At 47.7% G+C, this 24671-nt stretch overlaps 1 protein-coding gene across 2 annotated transcripts in view; it reads right to left on the bottom strand.

Moving 5' to 3' along the window:
* Window positions 1–24671, bottom strand: part of Shroom3 (shroom family member 3) — a 290573-nt gene that overhangs the window by 40479 nt on the left and 225423 nt on the right. Inside the window, exon 3 of one of the 2 annotated variants that reach the window (XM_021210543.2) lies at window positions 7049–7180. The exons of the other annotated variant lie outside the window; for it this stretch is intronic. Within the exon in view, the coding sequence (XP_021066202.1) occupies window positions 7049–7180 (132 nt within the window). The remainder of the gene's footprint in view (window positions 1–7048; window positions 7181–24671) is intronic. 2 annotated transcript variants of the gene reach the window in all.

Here is a 24671-nt window from a genome sequence, read left to right as displayed (position 1 = left end):
TGAGAAGTAAAAGAAATACTCACTATCAGATAAGCAGAAACTGTCACCAGAAAAGGCAAAAGCTATTCAAGCCAGAAACTCAACTGCATAAAAAGAACATCCGAGAAGGAGTGAGCAGAAGCAAAATGAAATTTAAAAACTTCCTTTCCCGGCTGGAGAGATGGCTCAGCGGGTAAGAGCACTGACTGCCCTTCTAGAAGTCCTGAGTTAAGTTCCCAGCAACCACATGGTGGCTCACAACCATCTATAATAAGATCCAATGTCCTCTGAAGATAGCTTCAGTGTACACACATATATAAAATAAATTAAAAAACAAAAACAAAAAGATTAAAAACCTTCCTTTACTTTACAAACAGGTTGGCAATAGGGCATTGGGAGGACTTGGAACTGGTCTGGCCCAGTCCCTCCTCCTGGGAGCACAGTTCTGAAAGTTCACTAGGAGCTGCAGGGGGAACCTGAAGGAGGAGCAGAGGGCACTGGCTGATTTGAATGAGATAAAATGACAGACTAGGCAGATAAGCCATGAGAAACCCTGCACAGACAGCAGGGCTGCTGGAAATTCCCAGACAGAAGCATTAACAGCACGCTGGACAGTGTAGGGCGTTTTAACTAGGCTGAAACTTACCGTGCAGTTGCTTATTTTTCTTTAAAAATACATATTCTTGACAACTTAGAAAGCAGGATGATGATGGTGAGTCTGAAGCCAGCCAGACTACACAGTGAGTTCCAGGTCAACCCGGGCTATGCTACATAGTGAGAACTTGTCTCGGGAAAACATCAATACAAGAACAAACAAAACAACAACAAAAACAAACAAGCAAAACAAGTGGCCAACCAAAAAAACAAAAACGGCAAAAACAAAAGTTAAAAAAAAGAGGCAAGAAAAGACAATAAAACCCAGATAGAACACACCATAAAAGACATCAGAAAAAGGTTCTTGAGTTAGAGCCCTACGATAAAAGACCTTGAATCTCATTCCAACAGTGTTCACTTACCCTGAGCAAACAGAAATATCAGAACAACCCCCTTCTGGTACCGTGTTCAGGAGCAGGGCAGAGAGCGAAGTCACCCTCAGCTTAGGCTCCACCCACGGAGGCGGGGCTCCCCAGCGAGTCCCTTCCCCGGCAGGTGAGCTTGCAATTAAAGGGCAGGAACTAGGCCTGAGCTCACAGCAAGTGGGAGGGACTCTACTCAGCAGACACCTAGGTAAATGGACCAAGAAGAAAGGGTGGCCCTTAGTACTTTTCCTGGGAAAAGCCAGCACGCTGCTTTGAAATGCCAGGCAGCAGGAGGAGGGAAGCCTGGGGAACCTGTCCTGGGGGATGCATCAGAAGTAAAAGCAGGAATTCCTCCCACCGTTTGTGAACCCCGAGTGCTCGCTGCTGCAGCTTAGGAAGCATCAGCTCCGTGCGGTCTCACCGGGGCCCCACTGAGCCATTATCTAGAGAGTGGGCAGGAAGCTGCTGGGGACCGAATTCCCGGCTGGGAGGAAGTGCTGGAAGCAGGGCCCTGGAGCCCTCCGGAGGAGCTGACTCTGAGCTGGTCATCCCTTCACCTTGATTTAACCTCGCGTGCAGAGCCTGTTTGATCATGGACAAGTTATTCTAAGGGTGGTGGCGACTGGTAAGAGAAGGACTGAGGCACTGGAGTGGAAAATCCTCAGTTGTAAGCTAGCATAACTGGTCCCCATTACCGACTCATTACTCTGAGCCAAAGCTCCACACATTTCTTTCTGCCAAGACAGGTCAGATCTTAAGGATTCTCTCTTCCTCCCACTGGGTGTGGTGGTTCACATAGCAGCAGAGGCAGGGGGATCAAAAGTTGTAGGGTGGCCTAGGATACATACCAACACCCTACTTCAAACCAACCAAAACAAAAGTACTTTCCTTCTGTCTCTCTCCCTGCAACAGGGTCTCATGGTGTGTCTTGGGGTAGCCTCGAACTCGAAATTCTGCCTCAGCTGCCAAAAGGCTAGGTTTATTGCCACACACTGGGGCAGGGGGCTGGACTGCTAAATGAAGCAGCTACAAAGAACTCTGACCTCTTGCATTTGATCTGTGGGATGACCCTAGAAATTCCCAATCTTCAAAATTCCAGTAGAGGCCTCCGGGACGTACCGAACACCAACCTCCTGCCTCAGCACTTGCTTGACTCCACAGAGAAATAAATACATCCGCCTTTGCTTTCTGTGGCAGTAAGAATGAAGTACTGGTACTTCACCCCTTTGTATGTTTCGGAGTAGGATTTAGACCAGAGCCAAGCGGCCAAGACTGAGACAATTTGAGCTTCAACAGGAATGACAGAGGGAATGACACAGGGGTAGGATTACTTACTACCCACGAGACGAAGCAAGTGCGACGTCCTCTCTGACACAAATCAATCACTGGATAAACAGATGGAGAGGAACAATAACAGTCCTTCCCTACAACGCTCCTCTCCAGCATAATTATGAACTGCAAAGGGGCACACGGTGCCTGCCCCTCACGGTGGAGAGACATGGGGACCTCACCCTCACCGGAACCAAGTCACCAAAGTTGCCATCAGCTGTAATGAGATGTCAACCCCATGTGGCCCCTGGTGCCACAGGCACAGCTGCCCCGAAGCTCCTAGGAAAGATACATATCATTTGAGTGGCACTGCCAAAAATGCCAGAGCCTCAACTCCACCATGAGAAAGCAACAGATACCTCTAAATCAAAAGCATTCTGCAAAGTAACTAGCCACCTGCCTTAAAAATATAGGGGTCACTGCTGTAGGATGTAGCTTTTTTTTTTTTAAAGATTTATTTATTTATTATATGTAAATACACTGTAGCTATCTTCAGATACTCCAGAAGAGGGCGTCAGATCTTGTTATGGATGGTCATGAGCCACCATGTGGTTGCTGGGATTTGAACTGCAGACCTTCAGAAGAGCAGTCAGGTGCTCTTACCCACTGAGCCATCTCACCAGCCCAGGATGTAGCTTTGTGGGGGAGCATTTGACAAGCATGCATGATATCTAAGCTTTAATCCTCAGGAGCAACTAAAGAACGAGAATCTGGCACCACGGACTGTGGTGCACAGGCAATACTCTACGCTGGCAAAATGGCACAGTGGGTAAAGGAGCGTGCGGCCAAGCCTGGCAACCTGGGTTTGATCTCAGGACCCTGTAGTGAAAAGAGAGAACCAGCCCACACAAGTTGTCCTCTGTCCTCCACACAAGCTCCGAGCACAGTGGCGAGTTGCCCAAAAGAAAGAATTTAAAAAAACAAAACAAAACAAAAAACTGTAAAGTATCATTTCTAAACAGAAAAGGCTAGCAGGGAGGGAGAGGGGGCGGGGAGAAAATGCTACTCTTCACAAGGTCTTTGGTCCTAAAGTCTTAAAAGTCGGTACTATCACCAATTGCTAGGGCCAGTTTTTATTTTGATATTTCTACTGCTTATAGAAGGTATAACATTAGGAAAAGCTGGGTAGCAGGTGTTGGGGAAATTAAGACTACTATGTTATGAGTCTTCAATGATTTCAAAATAAGTAAAAGCTAAAGCAATTAAGGGTTGGGGTCTGAGTATAGCTGGATGAGAGCCATTCCGATCTTTAAGTTCAGTCTCCCTCCCTGTCAGACTTGGTGGATTTGCAATCACCTGGGAGACACACCTCTGGGCCTACTTGTGAGGGCATTCATTATAGAAGTCCAACTAAGAAGGGCGGGCTTAGCCGGGCGTGGTGGCGCACGCCTTTAATCCCAGCACTCGGGAGGCAGAGGCAGGCGGATTTCTGAGTGCGAGGCCAGCCTGGTCTACAAAGGGAATTCCAGGACAGCCAGGCCTATACAGAGAAACCCTGTCTCAAAAAAAAAAAAGGGGGGGGGGGNGGGCTTACCCTGAATAAACCAAACTGGGTAGCATTCAAGACTGATTTTAAAAATAGAAAAAAGGGGAGCAGGGTGAGGGGGTGATGGTGACCTCTCTCGGCTCCCTGACTGCAGGTGCAGCGTGAACAGGTACAGTGTAAACAGGTGCAGCATGAACAAATGCAGTGTGAACGGGTGCAATGTGAACAGGTGCAGTGTAAACAGGTGCAGTGTAAACAGGTGCAGCGTGAACAGGTGCAGTGCAAACAGGTGCAGCATGAACAAGTGCAGTGTGAACAGGTACAGTATGAACAGATATAGTGTGAACAGCTGCCTCCCATTCCTACTGCCACTGCCATAGCTACAGCGGCCCTCATTGCCACCTTCCACCAGTGGACTGGACCCTCAAACTGTGAGCCAAAACCAAGCTTTTCTTCCTTAAGTTGCTTTGGCATGCATTCTCTCACAGCAACGGACACAGTTGGGTGACCTTTTGAGGACAGAAAAGAATTAGGAAGTAGATGACCACAAAGGTTTTTTGTTTTTTGTTTTTTTTATTTTTGCGGAGCTTTCCCCCTTCTTTTTTGAGACAAGGTCTTTTTTTTTTTTTTTTTTTTTTTTTTTAAGATTTATTTATTTATTATATGTAAGTATACTGTAGCTGTCTTCAGACACTCCAGAAGAGGGCGTCAAATCTCTTTATGGATGGTTGTAAGCCACCATGTGGTGGCTGGGATTTGAACCCAGGACCTCTGGAAATGCAGTCGGTGCTCTTACCCACTGAGCCATCTCACCAGCCCCCACAAAGTCTTATAAATAGGTCTGAGGAGACAAAGCACACACATAAAATCCAAGCACACAAAGTCTGGTTTTCTTTAAGACAGGTGCTACTTGTGTCCTGGGCTGGCCTCGAACTCTCTATGAAGCTGAGCATGTTTCTGAACTTCTGCTCCTCCTGTCTCCGCCTCCTTGGAGCTGGAATTTAAGACACTGCTGTGCTCAGTTTATATGATGCTGGGGACGAAACCTAGGCTTCGTCATGCTAAACCAGCACCCTACCAAACAAGCTCTGTCTCCCACCAAAGCTCATACATAACCTTCCTTTTTAATGCCTCCATGTATTTGTTTCTTTGATTGATTGATTGATTCATTGATTGATTGGTTGATTGATGTATGAGTGCTCTGCTGCATGTACACCTGCATGCCAGAAGAGGGCAACAGGATGCCCTTGTAGATTATAGACGGTCATGAGCCACCATGTGGTTGCTGGGAATTGAACTCAGGACCTCTGGAAGAGCAGTCAGTGCTCACCAGCCCCAGGGTCATGACTTGTAAGGAGGAAATTATCTGTCCACCTGGTCCCATCCATCCTCCCTCCGTACAGACAGCACTGCTGACGATGCTGATGTGATAACTCTGTCTAGCTTTCTGTTCGTATGCTTGCTTGCCTGTGTGAGAAAGGAGCTTGCTGTGTTGCCAGTTTGAACTCCTGGAAGCAAGACAGGCTCTCATTTAAATTTCACGAGGAGCTAGGATTACAGGCATGCCAGCATCCCTGGGTAGCTTTAAGAATGGTTTATTTAAGGTTAGCCTACCAAATGGATATATTGAAGTCCTTTTGTTTCATTCGACTTTTCAAGGATTGCTTTGCACGTTATTTTCTGAGTGCCTGTGTTGCCTTCATGTATGTTTGCATATGTTCAGACGTGGGGGCCAGAAAACAGCAGCAATGGTTGCTCTACCGCCTCCTCCAGAGCCCAACAGCCATGAAACTCACACATACCCACCTGTCTCTGCCCTGCTGGCTACTGGGACTAAAGGCATGTGCACCACACCCAGCCTGAATTCCTACTCTTAACCAGCAGGCGGTCCCTGCTTTCCCAGGGTTGGCCAAGAGCCCTACGCATATCTCTAAGTCCCCACAGCAGTGTCCCTGGAAACTACTAGCCAACTGTCCTCCCCTTTCCCATACTCGCATCTGCTCTTAACTCTCTCCATAATCCTCTGGAATCCATCCCATCTCTTGTCTGTGGTTCAGGGCCTTGACCATTTTCTTCCCAGGTTAGAGCAGCCATCCCAGTGAATGACAACTTCCTGACCCCTGGGGGAGTAGGGTGGCTCTGCCACTACCACACAGTTCTTCACCTACACAGTCAGCAGAGGACTTAGTTTGGGGTCTCTGTACCGTGAGGAGACGAGGTTGACCAAAAGGAGCAGCAATGGTTTTGGGACTTCTGCCTGCACCTGTTGTAGGAGCAAGCCTGCCTGACTGTTCTGAGAAGCTCAGCCTGTGCCCAGCCTACCCCACTCACCGGGCAGCCGGCTTCTCTGGCCTTCTGGCATGTTCAAACTACTTTTGAGTATCTTTCTTAAAATGGAATATAATAAATTATCTTAATATAAATGTCAACTACGACTATTGTTTTATTACATAAAACATAACACTTTAATGCATATTTGTATATCTTAAACATGGAAAAATCCAAACATACAAATCTAGGTTCCACAGATCCAATTTCTCTCTTCCTCACTCCCTTCTTCCCTCCCTCTCTTTAAAGACAGGGTCTTACTATGTAATTCTGTCTGGCCTACCTACAACTCGCTATATAGACCAGGCTAGCCTTCAACTCTTAGAGAGATTCACCTGCCTCTGCCTTCCCGGGTACCTAGATTAAAGGCAGATGCCACTTTACCAGTCCAAAATTCAAAATTTTAGTGCCGAGTAGCACAGTGGTAGAGCACTTGCTATTATGTTTCAAGACTATGGGCTCAATATCCAGGCCTGAAACAAACAAGATTCCTTTTGTAGAAAGACTATCTTGTGTATTATAGAGATGCATCATTTGTCAATTAAAAAGCCTGTGGTCTGTGGCTTAGGTAGGAAACGGAAGGCGGGAAGATACCTGAGCACAGGTACCAGCCACATGGCAGAATGCAGGTTAAAATGAATAAGATATTTCAGTCGTGATACAGTCAAGAGTAGAGCCTGGCTATATGGCCAAGGTATTTATAATATATATTTTGAGCCTGGGTCTTATTTCTAGGAGCCTGGAGCTGGGAGAATGACCCAGGCATAATAACTTCAACATCCTTCTGAACTTAAACTTATGTGACCTCCTTGTTGAGCCCCTTCCCTCTCCCACCAGTCCGGGCCTTTAACCATCTTTGCCCCCGTGCCCTCTCCCGAGGGCGGGCGTTAACCTCCAAGGTGCCTACCTCTGCTTTAGCCGAAGCTTCACCCCTCCCGACCATGTTGCCTTCCGGTGCTGGGGACTGCAGGTGAGCAGCTCTGAGCTGAGGGACTCAGAGGTACCAGGGTCTGCATGGCCTGGGGCCGCACACACGTCTCTGTGGAAAAACAAGAAAGCCAACAGCTGAGCCTGACTGGGCTTTCTATCAGGGAGGGCGACTGAATCTCACTGGAAAGGACACAAACGCGGACTGGAGCCAGAGTGGGCAGCTCAGCCGAGCAGGGCTCAGTCTGCGCACCCAAGCTCTCTCCTAAAGACAGCCAACCATCAGAGGTGTCTACCCTGACTGCCTGTGGTTTTGTGGCTAATTAAGTGTATCTCTTTATACATCATATCTGTATCTATTGTGTTTTGCAGTCCTAGGATTTCAGATATAGTTCAGCGGTAGAACACACACCTAGCACGCACGAGGCCCCAGAACTGCAGTCCTCGAGGTTGAAGCCAGGGCTCTGTGCCTGCTGGACAAGTGCTCTATTGTTGAGCCATCCCTCGGCCACATGAACTGCTAGGACTCTGAGAACTGAACTCACTGATCCAAGCTGTTACACAGTTTCCTTGAAACCCTGTCATGGTTTCCATTTCTTCAGTGTGAGGGGTGTAGGCTTCAGTGTGAGGGGTGTAGTCTTCAAGAACAGCAGCTCCTGGGCTGCTCAGGAGGAACCCACGGGGAGCCCAGGGCAATTCTTGGGCTTCTGCTATCTCAGATTGTTTGGATTCTATCCTGTTGGAAGGTCTTTTGTGCACCCATTCTGATCCAGCCTCCCACCCGCAGGCCCAAACACCATCCCTACAACTCCTCTTTTCCACACCCCTGGGGAGTCAGAGAAAAGGTTTAAGCCCCGATTCCCCCCCCCCCCTTGCCAGTGCCCGCTGTCATGGGAAAGGGCGTATTTCTCCTCAGGAGAAGCCCGGGGCCAGGATTTCCAAACACCCTTGATTTTGCCCCTTTATCACCCTGGCCCTGCTTGGAGCTCTGAAGTGGTTTTAAGGTTTTATTTTATAGTGTTATTGTGTGGTGTATAAACGTGAATAAGGGTGTGTACGTGTCATGGCACACCCGTGGGTCAAAGGACAACTTTGGTGAGTCAGCTCTCCCCCTCTACCTGGCTGCTGCAGTCTCTGTGCTGTGTCTTTCTGCTCTGCCTCGTGTTCCGGGGTAGCTAGCCCACCCAGATGGCTCTCCCATCACACAGGAGTGATGGGGTTACAGGTGTGCATCTGGCCTTTTGCATGGATTCCTGGGACCAAACTCAGGTTGTCGGGCTTGGGCAGCAAGAGCTTCACCCTCTGAGCCATCTTGCCACCCATCCCCCACCCTCCCGGTGGTATCTGCAGTTTGTCTTCAAGGGTTTTTTTCTAAGCCTCTGGGGTCCAACCACTGGACCTGTGAGAGGCATGGTGAGGCCGCTCCGCCTCTGCATATGCCCTGGCCGGAAGGGGAGGATTATCGAGCTGCTGTCAGCATTAAGCCTGTCCATCTGGCCTCCTGTTTCTCAGAACACAGAATGAAGTCAAAGAACGGTCTCTCTCAAACCCTAAGTCAATTGAAAAGAGCTCTTTTTACCCAAGGGTACTGAGGAGGTGCTCTGGGGCTCAGCAGGCTCGGCTGGGATTTTCTATTCTTAAGGCATAGTATTTCTCTTTACCTCAGTCCTGGCCTGGATAGGTCCTAAAGGTGCCTCCCAAGGACTCAGGGACCCTGTAGAGGGCAGGACCTTTAAGAGGTGGTATCACTCGGGGGTGGGAGGGGATTCATAGCCCTGCCCTTGGAAAGTGGGCTGTTATACAGATGAACTTGGCCCTCAATCATTATCTACCTTCCTGTTTTGCTCTAGATCTGTGCTCCCAGCCATGAGGCAATCTGACGGGATAAGGTACTGCCTCAAGGGCTCTAGACAGAGACCAAGCCAAGAAGCCTGCCCCATTGGGACATTTAGCCTCCTGAACTGTGGGTTTAATAAACTCTTTTTTTCCTTACCAAGCTAGCCTGCCTCGGGTATTTCGTGACAGTAACGGAAAAAAAAAAAAATAAAGGATATAGCTATACTTAGTTGTATCTATGCGGCCCAACCTCCTTCTATATGATCAGTGTAATTCTAAATTTGAAGTTTAGGGCTTGGTTGAGATTATCTTACTTATGACATTGATATTAGCACTGGGCCAGAAAATGCTGGGCCTGAGGCCCTCAGGCTGTAGGAAAGGCAGAATAAGGGCTGTGCACAAGGGCTGAAAACTTTGGAGGAGTCCTGACCATGGGTGACATTGCCCTTGACACACCTCTGCTCTGTCATCTATAAAATGGGTGCAAAGGGCCATTCTTTAGTTATAGGTGTGTCTTAACATGTCTATAATACAGGTAAAATAATTGGAACAGACCCCAGGGCACAGTAAATTAGCATTATTATTACATCTTTCTTTTTTTCCTTTTCTTTTGGTTTTTTTTTGACACAGGGTTTCTCTGTGTAGCCCTGGCTGTCCTGGAACTCTGTACACCACGCTGGACTTAAACTCAGAAATTGGACTGCCTCTGCCTCCCAAATCCTAGGATTAAAGGCATGCGCCACCACTGCCCTGCCCTATATTTTCACTTCTGTCTTAATACAGTATTTTCATTTTAGAGCTGGTTTTGTGTGCCAACTTGACACAAGCTAGAGTTATCACAGAGAAAGGAGCTTCAGTTGGGGAAATGCCTCCACGAGATCCAGCTGTAAGACATTTTCCCAATTAGTGATCAAGGTGGGGAGGTCCCCTTGTGCCATCCCTGGACTGGTAGTCTTGGGTTCTAGAAGAGAGCATGCTGAGCATGCCAGGGGAAGCAAGCCAGTAAGTAACATCCCTCCATGGCCTCTGCATCAGCTCCTGCTTCCTGACCTGCTTGAGTTCCAGTCCTGACTTCCTTCAGTGATGAACATTACAATGTGGAAATGTAAGCTGAATAAACCCTTTCCTTTCCAATTTGCATCTTGGTCATGTTTGTGCAGGAATAGAAGCCCTGACTAAGACAAGCAGTTACACAAAGTAGTTGCAACAACAACAACAACAACAAAAAGGCCTAATTTATACAGTGAGAGCTAACATGCCAAAACCTTTTACAAAATTCACGAATTCCTCACTTAGAAATTCTCACATGACCCTAGCAGCACCAGACAGACATTTGGCTTAAGTTGAGGTGCAAAGTAGACTCAAAGGAGCCTTCCCCACTCAGCCCCCTAATGCAGAGATTTTATGAATGTAGAGAGCTCACTCAGCCAGCAAGCAGGAGACAAGCGAGCCTGCGGCTGGGCTTGATGACCTGAGTTCCATTCCGAGGACACAGATGGTAGGAGGAGAGATTCAACTCCTCCAAAGTGTTCTATGTTCTCTCTCACATAAGTGAACGCAACTTCAAAAAGGTAAAGCGAAACGCAGGAAGAACCCTTCATGAGCGCCCACTGACAGGCATCACGCCCTGCACCGCAGAGGGCTGGACTTTTCCTTCCCAGGTCTCCCCCTAGACCTTAGTGTCCTCCCTCTTTTGGAGAGAAACAACCACAGCCGGGCCTTTCAGAGAGAGCCTTTGTGGCATTTAATAGCTTCCTCGTTTTTTCTTAAACTGCAACTGTCTGTCCTTTCTGTACAGTAGCTGAGGCTCTCAAGCTCGGTTCTTTTTCTTTTCCCATTCCCTATCCCGGACACACTTAGAGGTAGAGAGTCACCGGCTGTGGATGTCACAGGCTATGGTTGGGCAGGAAGAATAAGCCAATGGGAGAAAGGCACATCTTTTAAGGATTTTTAACAGCCAGAGACCATTAAACATAAATTCATGTGTTCTAATGAAAAGGAATACCACTGAGATCTACATGGAAGATGGTTCTAGAATGAACTTTGGGAGGCCTGTCAACCCTGCACCCCAGAATTATCTTTTAGTCTTTGTCTTATCTATTAACACAAAACCACTTACCTGCAGAGTGAGCCTCTGTCTGGACATTAAACTCGTGCTGTCTCCAGAATGCTGTCTCCCCACCCACTACAGACTACTCTGCCGACTGCTCTCAGCTCTCACAATGGTAATTGACAGTCTGCAGGCACTTTGATCTCATCCAGCAAGTTCTAATGGGTACCACACGCCTCGGGCGGACTGTCCCGAGTCTTTCATACAAAAGGGTGTGCATGCTTCCCCCATATGTTGTGAGTTATTACCAGAACCCCTTATGAAAGAGACAATGAGGGAGGCTTTTTTGTTTTGTTTTTTTTTTTTGTTTTTTCCTAAGACCCATTTTCCAGAACACACCGAAGCGACAAAGTTGTGTGTCTTGGCACAGACCACCCACATAATTATATTCACTTGGGATCAAATCCCAGAGAACTCATTCTTTCTTTCAACCCAGCAGCTTCAAAAACTTTGTTTATGCCACTTTGTTTGTAGGCCTTAGCATTCATTACTAACATTCGCGAGCGTTGGTGATGACAGGCCCACTAATTTAAAGTTACCAGATAGGATTAGTTTTACTTAGAGTGCCCGTGGACGTTCATACTGAAGTAAACCTGTCTGCCCCACTGGCTGGTGTGGTCCTTCATCCTCGGGCTTCAGCCTGGACATCACTTGTCACAGGACGCCTTTCCCAACACAGTAGGGGGGTGAGGCAGGCTGAGTCCACTCTCCCTACTCCTGCCTCCTTGCACAGAGCAGCACACACACTGTGGGTGTGCACTTCGAAGACGATCACAGGACTTCCACTTGCCCCTCTTTTGCTCCGAAGAGGAGCAGCCCAGCTGTGGAGCCTGGCAATGTCTGTTGACTGAACAGAGTACTACTAAATGTCCAACACACCTGTGACGTGATCCAGCTCTGGAGCTAGCGTGTGGCAACGCCAATGAGGTACTTCTTGGGGTTGTTTTTATGTCATCTCTTACTATTCTCCAGTCTCGGTATCACAGGATCACAAACACCGGTGATAAGCTAGGAATTAAGCCAACCCTAAGGAGGGTGAGCCGGACTTAGAGTTATTGTGATCTACAACTACAGTGAGCCATTGTAACATCTTTCTTCCTCATGCTTATGAAACAAGAAATCCAGGTCAGCCACCAACTCTTTCTACTTATAGGATGGGCACACTCTGCCTCTTAATATTCCTAACTCCTGAACACACAATGACCGCTTTACTGTGTGGTATTTTAATAGCGCCCATTAACTACTTTCTGGACTGAGTTTCGGCCAATACAAGATAAGGTTCTGGATCATTCTGTTCCTGTGGCTTGTTTGAACCCTGTAAAAACTCCAGAAGGACTGTGCAGGCTGAAGGAGACGACACAGGGACCTGAGCCTATTACAACGGCCTCACCAGGTCCTCTTAGTTCCCGGCTTATGCTGGGGTGAGCTTTCCTGCTTTGTCCTTAAATGGGAAGAAGCCTGGATATGGACCATTACAGCCCAAGTACAGGTTCCATTTCCCTGTTGAGACCAGCCACTTCTTCCCCATCCACTGCTGTCCCTCTAAGTTAGTGTCTGCAGCAGCCAACACAAGCTCTAAACGGAGCGGACGGTACCATCCCCTGATTTCTATCACACCTTAGGGAAGTGTTCCTTAATGCAGATTCACCCTTCAACCTTTCCAACCTCATCAGGCCCTCACCTCACCCAGATCTCAGAAGCTTCCTCAAGTCCACTAAACTCCTTACCTCATTTTCCATTCACTTGGAACATTCTTTCCATTTCTCTCCTGGCTATTCCTTAGCCTTCAGGTTCCAGATCAAAAACATCAGCCTTTCTGGGCTGCCTTATCTAATGTAAATATTCTCCTTCCCGGTGCCCAGCTTTCCCCTTATTACACTCATCACTGCATGGAACTGCTCACTTGTACACGGTCTGCCTTTTACAAGCAGTGTGCCCAGCAAGTCAGGGATCCCATCTGTCTTCTCCTGCACTGTGTTCTTTTGAACAGCACAGCCTAAGGTCGTAGGCATAGTGGTAGGAGGTCCATTCGATACATTGTATCTAAGACTTCCCTAAGTTGCAGATCTGTGCCTTAAACTTTCCAAGACATTGATTGTTCTGCTCAGGCCATGAGCCCTAGCTTTTGGTGCAGGCCTCCTTGAGAAAGCAGTGGTACTGGCCAAAACTGTGGCCAAGACCTTTGCCACATGGTTGACAGGCCTTGTTCTTCGCTTGGAGGCAACCAGGAGAATTACAATAATTCTTAGTTGTCTTAGTTAGGGTTTCATTGTGGTGAAGAGACACAATGGCTAAGGCAACTATTGTAAAAGAACATTTAATTGGGGCCGGCTTACAGTTTCAGAGGTTCAGTCCATTGTCATCATGGCAACATCCAGGCCAATGTGATGCTGGAGAAGTAGCTGAGAGTTCTTAGATCTTAACCCAAAGGTGGCAGCAGGAGACTGTCTGGATAATATTGACCAGACATATCTATCTATCTATCTATCTATCTATCCATCCATCCATCCATCCATTTTTATATATATATATATATATATATATATATATATATATATATATATATATATATATATACACACACACACACACATATGAATGAGACCTCAAAAGCCCTGCCTCCACAGTGACACCCTTCTTCTAACAAGGCTATATCTCCTCCAACAAGGCCACACCTCCTAATAGTGCCATTTCCCTCAGGCTAAACACATTCAAACTACCACAGCAGTGTATGCTTATGCCGGGCTAAGTAAGTCTGTCCTCAGAATCCAGAGACTCTCTCTCCTGTGTGCACACGCACGTTTGTTTCCTCACAGTTTGCCTTCCGTATTAAAAGCCACATTCTCGGCACTTCAAGTCCCTTTTGCTTCTCCTTCTGTTCTATATCTTCCACGCCTCTCTGGCTGACCATCTGCCTTTTGTCTTGGACTAGCAAGTTCTTAAGGCATTGCATTCAGTTCCCCAGGGCTTCCCTTCTTATCCTCTCCGAGTCTCCAGGAGGCTGACAGGGCCCCGACTCTTTGGTGCCTGAAGATGTTTTAAGAACTTCTGGGGGCCTGGAGAGATGGCTCAGTGGTTAAAGGCACTGTCGGCTCTTCCAGAGGTCCTGAGTTCAATTCCCAGCAACCACATGGTGGCTCACAACCATCTGTAATGAGATCTGATGCCCTCTTCTTGTGTACCTGAAGACAGCTATAATGTATTTATAATACAAATAAAAAAAAAAATAATGATAAATTAAAAAGGACCTCTGGCCTTCACAAACTTCTGCTCTTAAACATAACTACTCTTCAATTTCTGGCCACTGACAATGTGACCACGGGTCAAAGGTTCTCCAGACATTTTCAATGCACTGCCCTTTTTTCGAGGGCCCCTTTGCTCTTAATACTGACCCTTGGCTACTTATCGATTGAGGCTTAACGCTCTGGGTCACTACCTCTTCATTACTCTCCTCTCTTATGCTTTTCTAATCATTCCTGTGATCGGGCTGCATCACCTCTGACTGTATGATGGTACTTCTAATCACAGGCATGGTACTGACAAACTCTTAAAACACCTTGTCTTGCTGCTCACCCACCCTGCTCCCACGGCTTGGTCAGTGACAGGAGAGCCACCCACAATCCCTCAGCCTTGGCCTGACGGTCATTATATATACCAGGCCCGGGCGCACTTGTACCTGCTCCGGCTGCCCTGTCTCTTACTGCTCTGAAGCATGTCAAATGGACCCACGCCTATGATCTGTATCGCTGGCACTGTTTCTTTCTAAATCTATAAGCTTTTCCATTTCTAGATATCAACCTTGTATAAAGATGAGAACAGGATAAATGGCACAGGGAGCAGGGTGTGACTAGCCTAATCTTTTAGCTTGCTAAGAGTATTAATCTACTTCAATCTTTCTTTCTCGAAGTTCTTATTTGTGTGTGTGTGTGTGTGCACGCGCGTGTGTTGTGTGCACACACATGAGTGTGCTGATGTTAGAGGGCAGTTGTGGGAATCTGTTAGCTCCTTCTACAGTGTGAGTGTAGGTCCTGGGATTTGAACTCACGTCATCAGGCTTGGCAAAAGGCACCTTTACCCACTATCTGAGTCATCTCTGCAGCTCTTGACTTCAATTTTTTTTTTTTTTTTCGAGACAGGGTTTCTCTGTGTAGTCCTGGCTGTCCTGGAACTCAATCTGTAGACCAGGCTGGCCTCGAACTCAGAAATCCACCTGCCTCTGCCTCCCAAGTGCTGGTATTAAAGGCGTGCACCACCACGCCCGGCTGACTTCAATCTTTCTACTCAGCAAGCCCTCTGGCACACCTAGCCTCAAGTAAAGGCTTAAATACCAATGGACCCTAGTCAGGGGCTTACAATTAAATGAATGAGACCTCTGCTAGGGTCTGTCACCTGTAGCTTTAAATGCTCCAAGATGAGGACTTGAAACAGCCCTGAGAAATGTGGGGGTCTCATATATGTGTGGACAGCAGGGATCCAACACCAGCGTCTTGAGTTCCCAGTTCAAATCTATTGCTTAGTCGGTCTTTGACCTTGGGCAGGACACTTTGTGGTTTACTTTCCTCCCCTACAAAACAGGGGTGATAGCAGCCACTGAGCAGAAATATAGTCATAAATAGATTTGATATGTTACAAAGCCCTTCAAATAGCGCCTGTCAATAGATGTTAACTTCTTGAGACTTACGTGTATAGGCACACACGGTGTGTTAGCTTTCTGGCATTAAGTCTGAGGGAATCAATCTATTTTTTTTTTTTAAAGATTTTATTTTAAGCTCACAGTTTTAGAGCACGGTTGCTTGGCTCTGTTGCTTGGGTCTACTGTAGCAAGCCATGACAGGAGCATGTGGCACTGCAAAATGTGTGCTTAAGGCTAGGAAGGAAAGAGGAAGGGGCTGTGGTCCCACTAAGTCCTTCAAGGGTATGTCCCCAAGGGCTGCAGAGCCCTTACTGGAGCTTGCTTTCTCGGGCTTCTGCCAGTTCCCTACAGCATCCTGAGGGAGACACTGACCTTAGAAGCCCCAATGACCACTGAAAATACTTGGAGATTAAGTAGGGATTCTGGGAAATTAGTGTCAGCGCGAGGAGGTGAAAGCCTCCTGAGAAAATTCAGTGAAGGTCTTGTCTTCCTTCTCCAGCCTTGGCTCTCCACCAGCCACTGGCAACACTCTCTACAGAAACTGATCCTTGCGCTAACATCAGGTACAGCGCAGGAAGTGTTTCTCCAAAACTTCTGCTGGGCCTCAAAAAGTCACATACAGCAGGAATTATGTATCCCCATTTAAGAACATTATAGAGGGGCAGATACTGTGGGGCTCAAGATCACAACTTAGCTACAGAGCTGGCCGGCAGTGTCCTTAGCTCCAACTTTCATGCATTTGAACTCTGAATCTGCCCTCTTACTCTCTTACCCTCTTATTCTCTTCCCTCTCTGTCCCTTCTCTCCCCGTTCCCCGCTGGCCTCTACCTCTTCTCTCTCTCTCTCTCTCTCTCTCTCTCTCTCTCTCTCTCTCTCTCTCTCTCTCTCTGTGTGTGTGTGTGTGTGTGTGTGTCTACTCACTTCCCAACTCCCCTTCCCATGCCCTAAATAAACTCTATTCTATACTCAAAAACAAAACAACAACCCTGAATCTCTGTAGCTTAGATTGCCTTAAAACTCTACACCACCCCCAAAAAGTTCCGTGAAAAGAGGTGGCAAGCATTTGACACCCAAAGCCTCTCTCTCAGCAGGGAATGTTCAAGGAGAAAGGTAATGGTAATGAAATTCAAATGGGACTCCACTCTCCCAATGCCAACTGTTTCTACCACTGGAACAATAGGGCCAACAACAGAAGGGCTCCTTCACTCCTGCCCACAGCACTCAAGCTGCATTCCTGCCTTCAGAAAACTTCCTAACACTGGGCACACTGCTGAAAATAAACCAATGTGTACTGATAGCTGGGCCATCCAGAGAACTAGAGCCTGGCCGCTTCTATACCCAGCCCAACCATCCACTCAGCTAATAGTCACTAAGAGCAAACCATGGAATGTATACCGAATCAGGCATTATACCTGCAGGGGAGGCAAACAGATTAAGACCCCCCTCTGTGCTAATAATTGTCCAATAATACCCTAGTAGGCCCTCATACATGTGGCAAGACAGCCCAGTACAGAGTACAGGAGACTGTGGTCAAGCCCTTTCCTCTTCGTTCATCCCTGTCTATGCACATGCTTGCTTCTACCAGTCACAAGGAGAACAGGTGGCAGAACAGCTATCGCTGAGGCTGTAAGTACTTTACGGAGTACTTTGAGCCAAGCTGGATACTACTATCTGTCTTAGAGTATTCACGACCACCCTTCAAGACAGGATGGCTGTCTTTATGCTATCCCTCCTTATATCACGGATAAAAAAAACAAAGATGAAGAGAAGCAAAGGTCGTTATCAGAGCCCTGATGGGAAAAGAATTTGAGGCCGACTGATGGCAAAGTTTATGCTCTTAACCACCATGTGATACTCTTGGTCCTATCTGGGGTTCTCTTCCATTTTGGCCAGTTATGTTTCTCTTCCTAGACATAATACCGAGTAAGTACTTATCTATTAGAAATTCTCACTCTGGGCTGGGAAGATGGCTCAGTTGGTAATGCCTGCAGCGTGAGCATAAAGATCTGAGTACAGAACACCAGCACTCGTGGGAACCCCCCAGGCACTACACTGACTGTCTGTAATCCCAGCAGGGGGAGGCAGCTACAGGTTGAATGGGCCACCAAACTGGCCCAGGTCAACTGAGTGTTCTGAGCTGTCTTTGTCATGTGTCTGAGGTTGCTATGGATGAGTCTGAGGGTCCCTCTCGATAGTCCATAAATATAACTGGGAACAGGGCATGCTTGACAAATCCTGATAACACGCCAACTCACTCTTCACATGCAGGGGGCCAAGGCTCCAAACTGGAGTCCACAGCTTCTGACTCCCCAGTCTCTCCCCAGACACACGATTTGGAGCCAGAAGACATGCGTCCTGGCTTGGGCTCTGCTTGGCCCTGGCTGTTGTTCTCTGAGCCCCAGAACTTTGTATACAAAACGAGTGGGGTATATCTACCTGTGTCATGGTAACTGCTGGAGGACAGGAAGTTCCTAGTGGTCAGTCAGCATGGTCTACAGAAGACGGACAAATGTGGGCATTCTCCAAGCAGGGCTAAGGTACTGGAGTCAGGAAACCAGGGATGCCTAATGCAACTTGAGAGCTATATATAACCCAAGTGATAAGGAGGTGTCTGGCAGCAAAGGACAGGTGATCTACTGAACAGTACACACACACACACACACACACACACACACACACAGAGGAAGTGACAAGCAGAGAAGGCAGTCACAGTGGTGAGAAGGAAACTGTCAAGGTCAAGGGTGCTTGGAGGAGTTAAATCCAGAGGCCGCAGCTTCAGCCCCAGGCTTCAGGAAGGATGAACCAGTGGATACACATTCATGACCATTGAGAGACATCAGGATTTGGGGTTTTCTATCAGGTGCATCCCACCTCAAACTCTGGGGGAGATCCTCCTTCTCCTGCAGGAGAGCAAGGTAGGGGGACCTGGGCACTGGAAGATGGAAAGACCTTGGACTCCCAGTGCAGTTTATAGGAGCCAAGCTTTCTTCATCCTGTCTACAACAAAGAGGTTGTCCCAACCCGAGGCTTTCCTAAATGAGTGGGGTGGACATTGAAACGATAAATAGAGGGGCTGGAGGGAAGATGGCTCAGAGGTTAAGAGAGCTGACTGCTCTTGTAGAGGTCCTGGGTTTGATTCCCAGCCCCTGGCTCATAACCTGCTGTAACTCCAGTTCCAAGAAATCCAATGCTCTGACTTCCAAGATCTCCTGTACACACACACACACACACACACACACACACACACACACACAAAACACATACATATAAAATAATAAAAATTTAAAAACCTAAACGGAAGTTGTCATTCATGGAGGAAATAGAGCCCTTGCTAAATTCAGCGCCAGCCAGCCAGCCGTGGAATCTTAGCAAAGCTGAACTCCTGGCTTGTTTGGGACGGTGCCTAATCCTCACTTTGCCCAAGAGGATTACCGGCTTTTAAGAGGGAGCTCGCAGTTTTTTTAAGCCCACGCCAGATGTGTCTGTTTCCAAGATTCATTTGCTTTTTAGGATGGGAAGTGAGCATTCCGTGCTAACTCAACATCTGAAAACGATGAGCCTAAAGGTGTCCACCTTGCTAGTAGTCAGGCTTCTCCCAGCATGCTTCTCTCCCTGGCTGAAGCTTTAGCGCTGCGGAAGGAGCACTGACTTATCAGGTAGGTGAGGTTTCTAAACACAGCGAGAATGCAGGAAGCTAACCAGCATACACGTTCTCAAGGTGTGAGCGTGCATGTGTACTTGTGTCCAATATTGTTACTCTTCCTTTCATTACTACTGAGTGTCACATGGCTAGGATGCCCTCTGTCTGACTTTAGGTGTCCCTGTGTGCTGAAACTTTGGGGTCCACTGATAAGACACAGGTTGCACATCCTAACCTGAAAATCAAAACTGTTCTCAAACTCAAAATGTCCTAACCCCAGAGGCCCACCTGCCTCTGCCTCCTGTGTGCTGAGGTTAAAGATGTGTGCCACCATGTCCAAACCCCAGTCACTTCTTTTCTGTTTTGTTTTGTTTTAAAGATTTATTTGTTTACGTATGTGAGTACACTGTTACTATCTTCAGACACACCAGAAGAGGGCAATCAACCCCGTTACAGATGCTTGTGAGCCACCATGTGGTTGCTGGGAATTGAACTCAGGACCTCTGGCAGGGCAGTTGGTGCTCTTAACCACTGAATCATCTCTCCAACTCCCCTCCCACACCCCAGTCATTTCTAATAAGGGACATTTGGCCCATATAACACACAGCAAGACAGATGAATGAATCTGTGGCCTCGGTCTGGTCCAGCAATTCTCAAAGCACCATTTGAAAATATTATAATTGGCACCTGTGTGCTGCTGTATGCTCTACAAAGTCTTTTTACCTAGCAAATTTAATCTTTGCAATGATCTAGGGAGTGATGCAGGCAACTGAAACACTGGGTATTTAACGTATTTAGGATCACAGAGAGATCACAAAAATACAGAGCTTAAACTACAACAAGCCTGCAAGGATGCCTTAACTACCTTTTCCCATCGGGCCACTGCCCTATAGGCTTCCTTAGGGACCTATAGGGCAGAAAGTTCACTTAAAAAGCAGTGTCTTATGCTACATCAGCAGTTATCAACCCATGAGTCACAACCCCTTTTGGGGTCAAATGACTCCTGAGGTCACAGAGGTCACAGGTCAGATATCCTGTATCCAGATATTTATCTTATGACTCATAACAGTAGCAAAATGACAGTTATGAAGTAGCAATGAAATAATTATATGCTTGGGGGTCACCACATCATGAGGAACTGCATTAAAGGGCCACAGCATTAGGAAGGTTGAAAGCCACTGTCCTAGAAGAGCCTTCGGACTCCTCTGGCAGAGCTGATGTGGGTGATTTCTGACTTTCTTTCCTTCCTTCACCACCTGAAGCTTAACCTCTACCCAAAGACACAAATGGCGCCAGATGACAAGAGACTGAGGAAGCTTCCAGTGTTCCGAGAAAGCTCGGGGACAACCTCTGGGCTAGTTCTGTTCCCATCTGTGACCGCCAGTTGCCACACTCTCCTGGGCTTCTGGGACCTGCCTGGTCTTCCAGGCTGGAAGCAACACCTGTCTTGGGTACCAGGTCCTGGTCCCATCAGTATCAACCAGACAGACAGACAGTTTGGGGGTATAAAAGTGCACACAGGAGAGCAGGCAGGGAAGCCTATGATCACTAGACTGGCTGGGCAGAAAACGGGGCCTTCCACACACTAGGCATTAGCACACAGAGGGAGTTGCCTTAGACTAATGTCGAACAGGGCAGCGACAGTCAGCCAGGCCAGGCTGGGGCAGGAAATACCCTGGGAGCTAGCTGTCTGTCAGCCCGAGGGTCTCCTCGCTGCAACCCTGACGTGTCAAGCCTGGGAAAAGTACAGAATCCAGGACAAAGGGGAGGTACTGAGCTGTGACCCCACTTCACAAATCCAGCTGTGCATCGCTGGCCTCCGCCCCAGCCGGACCTGGCTCTGTAGGGGAGACAGCCTCCTCACACTGCACATTCCAGCTGCTGGTAGGGAAGGGGTAACCATGGGAACCAACACAAAGGCCTGAATGTTGGAGGAAAAGACTGGAGGCGACCGTGAAGAGGCTGAGAGGGGACTTCAGTCTTGAGGTCTCTCCCAACTGCATCCAAGCCTACTGTAGTGAGGCTTAGTCAGGGACAGCCCACAGTTAAGCCCCAAAGGCCTCAAGGGTGGCAGGGCAGCCAGACTGATGCTAATCCTGTAGGGCCCTCTTTAACCGTTTTTTTTTCCCCCCCTATTCAGTGTGTAGTGTCCTAAACTGCACTTGCCTACCAGCCACTGAGATAATACAGTCCGTTTGGAACCCCAGAAAAGGTACACGGTGACATTTCCACCATACAGAGCCACAGACTACACTTTGCAAAGGGCCCCTCCCTTCACTATGAAGCTCCTGCCTGAGGTCAGAGCCGCCCACTCGCTGTGCATGCTGGTGGTGTCGGGCAGACAGATGCCCCTTAGGTAGCTGAGGCGGCCCGGAGATTCCAGGTGTCTTTACGAAGGAGAAACAGTAGTAATTCCAAGTACCCAGCTCAACAGGATGAAGGCTGGGGTGGGGGAGGTAGGTGGCAGTGTCCTGTTGCTGATTAGCTTTTGTCAGCTTAACGCAAGCTGGCATCACCTGGGGAGAGGGACCCTCGACTGGGAAATTGCCTCCACCAGACTCCATCAGGCTGGCCTGTGGGCATGTCTGTGGGGGGCATATTCTTGACAAATGATTGATGTGGGAGGCGCCTATTGTGGGAGGCACCACCCCTGGGCAGGTGATCCCGGGATGTGTAACAAGGCAAGCCGTGAGAGCAAGCCAGAAGGCAGCCTTCCTCCACAGTTCCGCCCTGACTTCCTTCCATGATGAACTGTGATCAGGACTTCGAAGCCAAATAAACCCTTTCCTTTCCAGCTTGAGTTTGGAGAGTGTTTCTATCACAGCAAGAGAAAGTAACTGTGGTATGTCTATACAGTACTTATATCTGCATCTGGCTGCTGGGTCTTCATCATCAGCATCCAACCTACTACTAAGATTTCTTTTTACTGGATGCTTTAGGTCAAGGTTCTTTACAGTCTGAAAGCTGAGGAAATGCCAACGGAAATAAGTAATTTACAAAACTACTGAGCCTTTTCCTCCTACATAGCAATGCTGAGAGACACACACGCCTTGACTTCCCATTCTCCTGGAGGGTGAAAACTGTTTTAGCCTGTGCTGTGGATTCCTCCACAGCTGCCACAGGGTCTAGGTCAAAACCCTGCTGTTTCAGTTCATGCTGAGGGGCTGGCTTACTGGTATTTACTCGGAGCTCCTCTGCCAAGGTGTGAGGACAGTATCAGCGCATCTCTCACAGGTGGACTCCAGGGGGCAGAAGGGCCCCGCCTCTGCAACAATACCTCTTCCCCCAGCAACCATGTAAGAGTGCACTCAGAGCAGGGAATGGTGGAACGCAACTGTAGTCCCAGCTCTGGAGAGGATGAGACGGGAGGATGGAGAATTCAAGGCCAGCCTGGACTGTACACCAAGAAAAAAGTGTGTGTATATGTGTGAGAGCATGTGTGTCTGTGTGCGCATACAGCAGTGTATGCCTGTATGTGTACACGAGTGTGTACAGGAGTGTGTGCCTATGTGTGAGCACATGCATATGCATGTGTGTGTGCGTGCGTGTGTATGCATGCATGTTTGAGCTTGTGTGTGCATGAGTGTATATGTGAGCTGTGTGCCCACTTGTGTGAGTATGTGTATCTGTGTGTTGTGCGCACACACATGGGAACACACGCACACACACACACACACATGTATGTGTTCATGCACGTGTGTGCATGCATAGGTGTAGTCAGACACTTTCTCCTCTACCAGCGTTCACTTGCATGCAGTGTAAGGGTGACACAAAGGTCACCTATTACTGGTGTCACTCCCTTCTGAGGATAACTGATTCTCCAAAGTATTGCCTTAAAGGGAAAGGTAGTCAACGTCTGAGCTCCATCAATTAATGAAGAGAAAGGATAGATTGGTCTCCAGCCCTGACACCTCCATGCACTCCGTAAGCTACGTGATCTCAGCTGTGCTTTGGGTTTCCTCACTTTTAAAGGGAAGTAACGGTGCCCACCTACAAGGGTGTAAGGAAGATCAAAGTGGCCAAGAGAACTGGCAGTTTCAAATGAGGGCCTCTGTGAGCATTAGTGAGCATTAGCAGGTGAGTCAATGTTAGTAGCTAAGGCCCGCCTGCCCGGTGGCTGGCCTGGTGACTTTGACACGTCTGTTGCCATTTTATCCTGTAACAGCTTCTCCCTGGGTATGATTATCTCTGCTTCTCACGGTGCAGAAATGGGGGCAGAAGGATCCCCTTTGTCACCAGGAGGCATCCTCGCTCAGGTGCAAACCTAGGTCTTTCTGTTGTCAGAGTCCGTAACCTTTGTTCTACACGCAGCGGCCTTTGTGGGAGACTGTTTTGTTGCTATTTTTAGTAAGGAATAATAGAAGAAAAACCAGACTAAGAGCCAGTGTTTGAGGAAATAACAGCAATGAAAGACAACTAGGATCTTACATCTTCACTTTAAGCTGGAGGCTCTGGAAACAAAACAATCCATGAAAGGCTAGACTCTCCAAAGACAATGCTCGGGGTTCTGAGACAGTCCCCCCCCCCTGCACCCCTCCCCCCCCAGACAGAACGGTGTTCATGATCACATCGGGTCAGCATATCGACAAGCCCTGGAGTACAATGCCCGATTCATTGCTGCATTCCTGGAGACTGGTGACTTCTTGGGTCATGTCTGAGAAATGTTTACTAAATGAACTAAACCAATCCAACAACAAAATGCCTCTTCGGAGTTGGCAAAGCATGTAACATCTTTCCCTAATACTTGAATTGAAAGAAATAATGGAAACTTACTGGGTTAACTACTCTCCTTCCTTCCAAAAATTTTTTCACTGGAAATTCAAGTTAAATAAGTCATCCTCCCCCACCACCACCCACCCCCCGTGTAACCCTGGCTGTCCTAGAACTCACTCTATAGACCAGGCTAGTCTTGAACTCACAGAGATCCACCTGCCTCTGCATCCCAAGTACTGTGATTAAAGGTGTATGCCACCACTTCTTGGCTACTCATCCCTTTTTTAAAAAAAAAAAAAAAACAAAAAAGTACCAAATTTCATACAGAGACCTAAAACTTCCTTTTCCACCTGCATCTCTACAAAGATCATGGAAGATACCTACGTTTAATCTGGCTTCCCACAACAGGTTTTTCAGCCTCAATCCAGAAGGAATTCACCTTGAAATACTATCACAAAAGCGGAGTTTGCCTAACAGACACTTCCTTTCTTTGATGTGGCTTTAAAGACAAGTCAAGTCCCTGTAACTTTTTTTTACTATTATTAAAACAATTTTTTTCAGTATGGGCATCGATGGTACACACACACCTTTAGTCTCAACACTCAGGAGGCAGAGGCAGGTGGATGTCTGAGTTTGAGGCCAGCCTGGTCTACAAAGTGAGTTCCAGGACA

Source organism: Mus pahari, chromosome 13 (genome assembly GCF_900095145.1).
Source record: "Mus pahari chromosome 13, PAHARI_EIJ_v1.1, whole genome shotgun sequence".
Classification (NCBI taxonomy): Eukaryota; Metazoa; Chordata; class Mammalia; order Rodentia; family Muridae; genus Mus; species Mus pahari.
This window is presented reverse-complemented; position numbering and strand designations above follow the sequence as displayed.